The following is a 9739-nucleotide window of genomic DNA, read 5'->3' as shown; positions in this document are numbered from 1 at the left end:
GGAAGGGGCGGGGACGCGTGGTCCCGCCTAAGGGCGGAGCCGAGACGCTCTTTAGGGACGTAGGAATGAGCTCCTGGCTCTGAAACCACGAAGGAGGAATTAAAAAGCAAAGAATAGGAAGCCCTGGCGGCGTGTACCTGGTGGTCACCCTCCATGTGCTTCTGCCTGCGGGGTCGCCACTATCCGATTCGGGACTGCCAAGCAATGGATGGGTGGTTGTGGGGCTAGCCGGCGGCCTTGGGCTGCCCCAAGCGTATATTTAAACAATTTCCACAACTTGGAGTTCCACTGTTATTCATGCCAAGCTTTGTGTTGGTTATTGGGGATATTCTTTACTAGTAGTAAAGCTTCGAATTTTCAACCCCACCCACCCATTCTCCAGAGAGGGGAGAAAGGCTGGGAATGGAGTTGATTGTACTTATACCTGAGGCATCAAAATCCCAATAGTAGGAGGTTCGGAGAGCCTCCAGGGTGGGGGAAACATCCACATACTGGGAGGGTACCGTACCCCAACTCCACAGGGACAGGCGCTCTTCACTGGGACCCTCCCAAACCTCACCTAATACCTCTCTTCATCTGGCTGTTCATTTGTGTCCTTGATCATATCCTTGAATAGACTGGTAGACATAAGTATTGTCCTGAGTTCTGTGAGATGTCCTAGCAAATAATAGAATACAAGAAAGAGGAGGTCACAGGAACCTCCAATTTGTAGCCAAGTGGGACAGAAGTTGTGGGTATCCTGGGGGCCTGTAGGGGGAGTGAGGCATGAATTACAGAGATAATATAAGCTCTGGAAGCTTGTGATGGGGGAAGGGGACCCAAGAAGGTCTGAGAAGGCTCCTTTGAGAAAGTGAGGTTTGAACTGAGACCTGAGCGATGAATGGAGTTAGCCAGTGAAGGAGGGAGGGAAGAGTGTGCTGTGCCCCGACTTACCTTGTACTTTCCCATCTCCGTGCCTTTCAGCACTTTTACTCCTTTGCTTTCTATGGAAATGCTACATGCCTTTCAGGCCCAGCTGAAATGTCTGCTCCTCCATCAAGCCTTCCCTGGGTTCTCAGCCGAAAGCACTTTCTCCCTTACACTTCCACAGCCCTGGTTCCATTTCCCTGCAACACTTCTCGCTTTCTACTGTATTTTCTGGTTATTTATACACCCAGCTTATCTTGTCTACTAAATCTTAAACTTATTAAGAACAGAGTGTTTCTCTTTCATCTCTGAGCTCCCAAAGGTTCGTGCATTCCTGACACTTAAAAGTCCTGGAACAAATATTTGCAGCAGAAATGAATGCCTGTTTGACATCCCTTTTCAAATATGTTGTAATTCAAATGAAGCTATTGTTGTGAGCTGTGCCTTTGGGGACGGGACTTACTCTTTGGTTAAACCAGAATGCCATCATCATGGTCCCCAGACTGATGAGTGTTTGTCACAGTGACCGAAACAACCGTAACAAACAGGCCACTGTTCTTGACTGACAGGAGTTTGGCAACAACTGCCTGTCCTCCAGCGAAGGCTGAAATGAACTGAGGAGGACTGTCTGAATTGAGTCCCCAGCCGGGAGGGCTCTACTTATTTCTCACAGTTGAGCTGCAAGAGCTAGTGACCCAGGCTTTGGCCTGATGTGAGGCTCTGGGGTGAAAGAAACATTAATGCTTGAAACAAAATCATCAGAGATCTGTATCAGTGACAGCATCCTAATCTGAGACAGTGTGATAACAGGAGGGAGCTTTGAAGTCAGACAGACAGACCTAGGTTTGGATCCTAGCTAGCAATGTTATCTCACACATGTTCCTTCTTTGAGCCTCAGGTTTCTTCTTGAAAAAATATTCTGCAAAATAGTGAGGATCAAAGATAATGTCCTGTGCTCTGCTAAAATGTGTTTATTCATATATCTTCTCCTATAAAGTTTGTTCCCTGAGGGCAGGGACTCATTTTTACCTTTATTCCTGCAAATCTAGCAAATTACCCAGCCTGTAGTAGACACTGGTAAATATTTTTAAAATAAACAAACAACAAGAGTAATGCTAACCTTTCTGGGGCACTTCATGCCAAGTGTTGTAAATAATAACTTGTTGAATCCTTCAACAACCCCAATTTTACAGAGAGAAACAGAATACTATAATTTTTTAAAATATTAAATTCTTGGTATAACTGATTTTGAAATAAAAATCTGGTGAGATTTGCTTTTTATAAAAACAGGTAAACTACTTTATAAAAATTGGGAAAAATGTGGTGGAGGGAAAAGTAAGGAAGAAATTATGAATGAGTGGGAAGAAGGAGTAGGAAGGAGAAGACACATGAAAAAAGGAGAAACAGAAAAGGGTAATTTCTGAGCAGAGTGAAAAGTAACTGTGTAATCAGAGTAGGATGTTGTGATCTTTCACTGTCCTTTGAAATAGTAGCTAGACAACTAATCACTGTGTGTGTGTGTGTGTGTTGGCATCTATCTGGCCTTCTTTTGAGTTTGGGCCCGTATATCTTTCATTTGTTTGTTTGTTTGTTTTTTACTCTACATTTATGTGTATTATCTCAAAGAGTCTGTCCTGCATGTAGGAGGCTTGGGTGGCTTTTCTCCTGCGTGACCAAGCAGGCCACAGCCAGCAGATGGCACTGGGGCAGGGGCGGAGAATCCCTTCTGCAGCTTGGCTACCACTGCGGGATCCTAACCTTACACTTTCATCTCCGGGGACCCTGTCGCTCTCCCGCCCGGAGTCTAATAAAGAAAGTCGAGTTGTGTGTAATTAGGTATTTCAATGTACGAAATGTAATCTGTGACTTTGTCTCTACCCATCCCCACGCCACCCCCTACCCTCACTAAAAACTGACTAAAAGCTCTCGCCACCTTGTGAAAGTGTTGTGTTGTGGGAAGCGCTGTCCAGACAATCGCCGGTTTCTGGTGACAGTGGCCGAGGTGATCCCAACATTAACTAAATACAGGAGATAATGGAGACTCTCCTGAAACAAACTGGCAATTATCTGAATGTTTCCCGACAACGTGGAGCTTTGTGATCTGAAATATGAGGCTCGTTTTTGTTATAATTTCCTTATTTCATTTAGAAAGTTCAGACGCAGCCTGGCTATCCAGTTTTCCATAAGAAGTCAGAAAGAGCCGCGCGGCAAGGGCAGTCCTGGAGGCCGCTGGGGCCCCCTCTTGACCCCGGGGACCAGGGCTCTTGAGCGGAAGCCCGGGACCCAGCCTTCTCTGTTGCAGGAGGGCTGCAGACGTACAAACGGACACAGGAGCTGCCACCGCACACACTACAGCGCTAAGTCCAAGTCCTTACCTTTTCACCGGCAAAGTGAACGGTCAGGTTACGTCCCAGCACCGCTTCCGCACCGGCACCCGGAAGAGACTTGGTTACCATGGCCACGCAGGACGCCTCCCGGACCACGCGCTTCTGAGATGGAAGCACGCAAGCCCCACCCACATGGGGTCCCTCGCTCGGCAATCTGCTAGCCACCCCTGATTGCGTTCGGCGCTCGCCTGCCTGCCCTTGCGCCTGCGTACTACAGTTCCTACCCGTCGCTGCGGCCGGGATCGGGAAGTGTCAAGCGGGAGCTGGGTTCCCCCACCTGCGCTCCTGCCACCGCTGATCCCGGCCTCCCTAGTCAGGCCCGGGCTCAGCCGCCATGACGAACGGTGAGAGCCAACGCCCCGAGTGGAGGATGTGAGGGGAGGACGAGGGGCAACGTGGCGGGCGGAGCCGGGACTGACGTGGCCGTTCTCCCCGCCCCCTCCCCGCTCAGCCCTCTTGGCCTCTCTGGGTGCCCTGACCTCTGGCCTCTAGATCCCTCCCCGGTTCCCCGGTGCGGTTCCCATCTAGGACCCCAGTGCCTCTCGTGTCCGCACCCCGCGTCCTCCCTCCCTCCCCTGTGCTTTCCCTGCCCCCCTTCCTAGCCTCCGGGAATGGCCACTCCGGTTGAACGATTGCTTTACCTGCTAAAGTTCAGCACCGGGGAAGAGAGGATTTTCCTCCCAGCCCCCTACGTTCTCGTACTTTCTGAGAGTAGGCTCGTTAGGAGGCCAAGAAATCACAAAGGATCTCAAGCCCCACACTTTTGAGGGGTAAATGTAGAGCCTAAAAAAGAGTCTTCTTTTGCAAAAAGTGTTGTTTGGGTGATTGCATCTGGAGACTCGAGCCTGTGTTGGGTAGGTACTGCCTCTTCTGAACGATGTGCCCGTTGCCTCCCTGTTTATCTGACCTCATTTCCCAAACAGTTTGTGTAGGAGATTTCTGAATTCCAGGGAAGGGCAGGAGGCGGCTTTTGCAGTCTGTAGAGTCAGCCTTGCAGGAAAGGAGAGAGCCTCTGAGGTAGTGTGATATGAGGGGCTCAGGAACGCATTTCTCAAAAGCACCGGAGACTCACATTTCACCTCCCTGTGAGTTTTGGCATTGTCTGCAAAACCTTATGGGAGGAGGAGACTAGCACGTGAAGGTATCATTCGCCATAAAGACTTCGTGTGTTAACTTACTCAACTCTTGTGTGACTCCTCGCTGAGAGACTTAGGAAGGAGGCGGGGAGATGGAACGGCCAGAGCTGGCAGCGGCTGCCCATTCCCCTCTTGGAGCTTCCTGGCCGTCAGAGATCTGGGGTTACTAGGCACAGGAGAAGGGACATCACCCAGAGCAGAAATCATCCGAGCCAGGAAATAAGGGAGCAGTCTGACACATAATTACCCTCCCTCCTTTTGTGGTTTGATATCTTTTTTTCTTTTTGCAGTTAGGTCAGTGGTCGGCAAACTCATTAGTCAACAGAGCCAAATATCAACAGTACAACGATTGAAATTTCTTTTGAGAGCCAAATTTTTTAAACTTAAACTATATAGGTAGGTACATTGTTATTAACTTAATTAGGGTACTCCTAAGCTGGCCTTTGCTAAAAACGTCCTCAATCTGATTGAAGTACTTTCGCTGAGGTCGACCCCTTCCAACTCTCCCATCCACGCTGGTCTTGTATACTTGTTTCAGATAGACGAGTGTGGATGGGAGAGTTGGAAGGTGTTGACCTCAGCGAACGTACCTCAAAACAATGTACCTCCCCTGGCCCGCTTGCCCACCTGCGCCACGACCGACCAACTGACCCACACCCCCCACTTCTAACGCCACTTCTTCAAAATAGACTCGCCCAGGCCGAAAACTGACTTCTGCGCATGGGCCATGAAGTTTCAATCGCACTGTGCACCCGAATCTGGTATTTTGTGGAAGAGCCACACTCAAGGGGCCAAAGAGCCGCATGTGACTTGCGAGCCGCGGTTTGCCGACCACTGAGTTAGGTGATTTATTGTCCATGTACAAGAAATCGCTAAGTTTACATAGAATTGTTCAAAGGTCCCCCCACAATTGTTTGACTATGTTGAAATGTTGAAGCCTCGGAAAGATATATATCTTTTACAAGAATCTTGCTATCCTGGCAGAAGAGGATCATGCATGCAGTGTAAGATAAACGTAGGAAAGCTGTAGTCATATGGATTCTAACTCTTGCAATTTCCCTTAAGCTTCACTTTTCACCTGACCGTTTTCTCCAACAGATGCAGGTCTCAGAGACTCGGCTAAATATCTTGCTGTTCTTTATCACATGAGTGATCGATAATAAGAATATGTTTAATTCTCTGAACGGAGGCTTCAAGGATTCTTAGGGCTCTCTCAACCTCTTGCCAGCTCTGGCCATCCCGGGGAGGCAGAGTCTACGTGAACTGATGCACTTTCAAGATTTCTAGTTCTTAAAAGGGCAGGGCAGGGCAGGGCAGGGCACCGTGAAGTTGTCCTAAGGGGGATGCCTGCAAGCAACCTTTGGGAACAGGCAGCTAACATTGCTCGTCCCAGGACCTGGCTCCCTCGTGTCAAGGGTTGGCACTGTGTTGGGGTTGTCATCTCGATAGTATATCACTCTGTGCTCCTTGGAGTTTTCTCTCCAGTGGGACCACCTGCCCCAAAGTGACAGCACCAACGGTTTTCTTTTCTTCCCGTAACAGTGTACTCCCTGGATGGGATTCTGGTGTTCGGTTTGCTCTTTGTTTGCACCTGTGCCTACTTCAAGAAGGTTCCTCGTCTCAAAACCTGGCTGCTATCAGAGAAGAGGGGAGTGTGGGGTGTGTTTTACAAAGGTGAGCGCCTATCTGCCCAGGAGGGGGAGTCTGCCATCTCTGGACAGTGGGGTGCAGCAAAGTGCGGGTCAGATTGGCTAGGATCGTATTTCGTTCCACTTTTACATAATTGTTTATTTTAGCGTCGGGGTAATTTTAATATTCTACACGGAGGAAACGTAGATAAATTAAACAATTTTAGACTGGACTGGAATTGTTGGGAAGAATAGTTTGCCAAGGGAAAGTTTTCCTGAAGTTCTGGAAAGAATATATTGGAGTCTTTTAAGTTTTGCTTTCATTAACTCAAATGCTTTTTTTAAAAAATGAAAAAAAATATTTTTATTGATTTCAAAGAGTAAGTGAGAGGGAGAGAAAGATAGAAACATCCTAGATGAGAGAGAATCATCAATCGGCTGCCTCCTGCACACCTCCTTCTGGGGATCTAATCTTTAACCCAGGCATGTGCCCTGACCAGGAATCCCCATGACCTCCTGGTTCATAGGTCGATGCTCAACCACTGAGCCACACTGGCCAGGCTCAAATGCTTTTTTACATTATGGGCACCTTTATCTGGAATCCTAACTACCTAAATATGTTTGCAAAATAGGGCAAAATTTAAACAGACAGTATATTCATCTAGAAACTAGGGTAGTACTTAAATACATTCCCAAGTGGATTCTTGAGACCGTTGGTAGCTCTCTTCATCTGTGACTAGAAATTTCAAAATATCACCTTGAGCCTGGCTGGTGTGGCTCAGTGATTGAGTGTCGACCTATGAATCAGGAGGTCATGGTTCAATTCCCGGTCAAGGGCACATGCCTGGTTGCAGGCTCGATCCCCAGTACAGGGAGCAGGCTATTGATGATTCTCTCTCATCATTGATGTTTCTCTCTCTCTCTCCCTCTCCCTTCCTTTCTGAAATCAATAAAAATATATTTTGGAGGGAAAAAATATATCACCTTGAAAGTGAGGACTCATATGAAGGACAGGCTGTGATTTCTTTTCTCTTTCCACTTTTGCCTGCTAGCTGCTGTGATTGGAACCAGGCTGCATGCTGCTGTGGCAGTCACCTGCGTCGTCATGGCCTTTTATGTCCTGTTTATAAAATGAATTCCAAAGCATCCATCTCATCAACTGCCAACCACGCGGACGAGGGTGAAGAACCCGGGGCCTGGACCCAGCGTAGGAGAGTTCAGCTAAAATCATCAAAGTCACCAGGATGACACCACAGCACCTGCCCCTCCCACAAGTGGGGAAAACTCATGGTTACAAACATTAGTCATGCTTCAGGGGACTCCAGAAAGCCATTATCCTTACATCAGTCCTCGGCAGACAGCACATAACATCCAGATAAATTGCACCCCTGGGTGATAACATTACATACCTCCTGCCTAAAAACCTGTCACCTGTTCTGTTCCTCAGCCCTGGTCAGGATCTTTTCAAATGGAGGCTCATTAGGGAAGGAATAAGCTGTATTCAGATCTCTTGGAAGGAGATAATTTTCAAGACTAGACTTTTTTTTTTTTTTTACTGTTTTGATTTAGATTTGGCAAACTGGAGGAAAGTGGGGGGGCACTGGGTAGGAAACAGGAGTTGTACAATGCCAAGAAATGTTTGGGCTTTGGAAATTTATCTTTCATATATTCATCTGGCAGTATAAGAGAACATGGTCCTCACTGCAAAAAGAGAACAGATGAAATCACTGTGCTGTGTGCTGGAGAGTGTTGCCAAGATATAACCGGGGCCTCCATAAGACGTGGGAGTTATCTGTCTGTGGTGAGACCAGAAAGCAGGAACTCACAAGAAATAAGGTTTTGTTCACCAGTATCCCCAAAAGGAGACTTCACCCCAACAAATGGTATATGAACATGAATCCACTGTCTGTTTTCCTAAAGCCTTTTTATATTTTCTAAATTACTGACTGCTACATGCTGTTACTCAGTTTTAAATGCCACCACTAGGGAAAAGAGAAACGATTGAAGAAATAATTAATATATTTGCAGCTAGGGTAGAAGAAATATATCTAGTATATTAGTTCATATTACTAGTAAAGCTGTCTAGTATAAATTGATTGTGATGTAAAATGGAAGTTTTATCATGTTATCCAAGATACAAACTTATTCTTTGTTTAAATCTGGTTTATTATGGCAATTTTTAGTCGATTACTTGTTTTTCTTGGCCAACTCTTAATTTTATTCATAGTAAAACCCTCTTTAGCTGTCCCTTGTAAATCTTGTATTATAAGAACATGAGAAATTCAAATGAGAGAAGTTGCTGATATTCATAGGCATATTTGAACAATTCATAGAATCCATGAATAAAATGAGGGTGACAACATTTGAAGGGAAGATTTCTCCATTCCCTCCTCGTATCAGCAGAAGGATCCAATGTTTTATTTTTGAAGCCTAGAACTTCTTTATTTTAAAAAAAAGTTGGTCTAAAATTGTAAAAAGCAGGCATGGACATAGGTCTACCATGAGATTGGACATAGGTCTACCATGGATTGTCCATGAGAGCAAAACTTGACTGTGGACAAAGTAACGGTGGTTGCCCCTGTGTGACAGTAAGTTGTCTTTTGTCTTTCTCCAAAAGGACAGAAGCTGCTAGGAAGTTTAGGTTCTAAAATAGGCAGTTTAGTCTTTGAGGATTTCTCAAAGTACAGAAAGTCATCACGTAAACACTACATGTCGAATCATCTCAGAGTTGTGGCTGTTGTCTCTTCAGGAATTGGTCCACAGGGTAAAATTTCAATGATTCATATGTTTTCAATGGTCATTTCTGAGGATCTCGCATGAAAGAAAGGAAAAGGGAAAGAAGAGCTATACCTCGTGGGTGTGAGTTTGGGACCTGCTGGCCAACAGGGGTGTCACTCCCTGGAAATACAAGTTCAGCATGTTTGCACTTGTTACTGTGTAGCTTTAATGACTTTTTTTTCTAATAGGGCTAATGTCTCTAAGCTTTGTGCTTAGAGCTGTTTCAGATTTTAAACTAGTTCCATTTCACTGTTCTAGTTATTCAAACCATTTTTTTACAGCCTCCTGGGTGGGTCATCTTAACTCTTGAATTGTAATATTTTGAGATGTTTTCATTCCAGAATGTACCAAAAAGTGCACAGAGTGAAGGCAATTTACAGCAAAACAAAACAAAACACACAGCTTATTTCATTTGACTTTATATATGCAGATAAGCAGAAACCTGTTTAACTCATTACTTGATGTGTCATATTTTTTGACTGAAAATTAATAGAAGTGGTTCCTCTAAGAGGGTCTTTTAGAGGTGGGAGAAGGGAGATAGCAGTATCGCCCCAGACTCATACTGGCATCACCATAACTTCTGTATGCCAGGGTGGTGTGAAGTCAGCTTTTTATAGTTGAAATACAATTTTTTATTCACCATTGTCTGCACAAATTCTTGAAAATAAAATTTCTTTCCCTACTGTTTTTGTCCATTTTATTTGTCACATGCTGAATTTAATGAACTTTGTTCCATATTCCCTTGGGTTCTGCCCATAGTATACCTTTTTAGTTTAAATCAATTAATACCATCATTTGTGTTGATGCCTGTGAATGTATCATATAGTTCAGGATCTATGAGAGCTTTCTCCTTTGGGGGGAGCTGATCTATATACCAGCTTATACTGTATATATCAGTATATAT

The 9739-nt window shown here is 45.4% G+C and overlaps 1 protein-coding gene across 1 annotated transcript; it reads left to right on the top strand.

Annotated features, from left to right (window-relative positions):
- The first annotated feature begins 3495 nt into the window (after positions 1-3495).
- Positions 3496-9518, top strand: TMEM167B (transmembrane protein 167B). Its single transcript, XM_005860072.2, has 3 exons — positions 3496-3637; positions 5972-6103; positions 7110-9518. Exons 1-3 carry the CDS (start codon positions 3628-3630, stop codon positions 7190-7192), a joined length of 225 nt encoding a protein of 74 aa, XP_005860134.1. The 5' UTR covers positions 3496-3627; the 3' UTR covers positions 7193-9518.
- Positions 9519-9739: the final 221 nt, after the last annotated feature.

Source organism: Myotis brandtii, unplaced genomic scaffold, assembly GCF_000412655.1.
Source record: "Myotis brandtii unplaced genomic scaffold, ASM41265v1 scaffold131, whole genome shotgun sequence".
NCBI classification, from domain to species: domain Eukaryota; kingdom Metazoa; phylum Chordata; class Mammalia; order Chiroptera; family Vespertilionidae; genus Myotis; species Myotis brandtii.
Note: the sequence above shows the minus strand (reverse complement) of the source record. Positions and strands in the feature narration are given on the sequence as shown.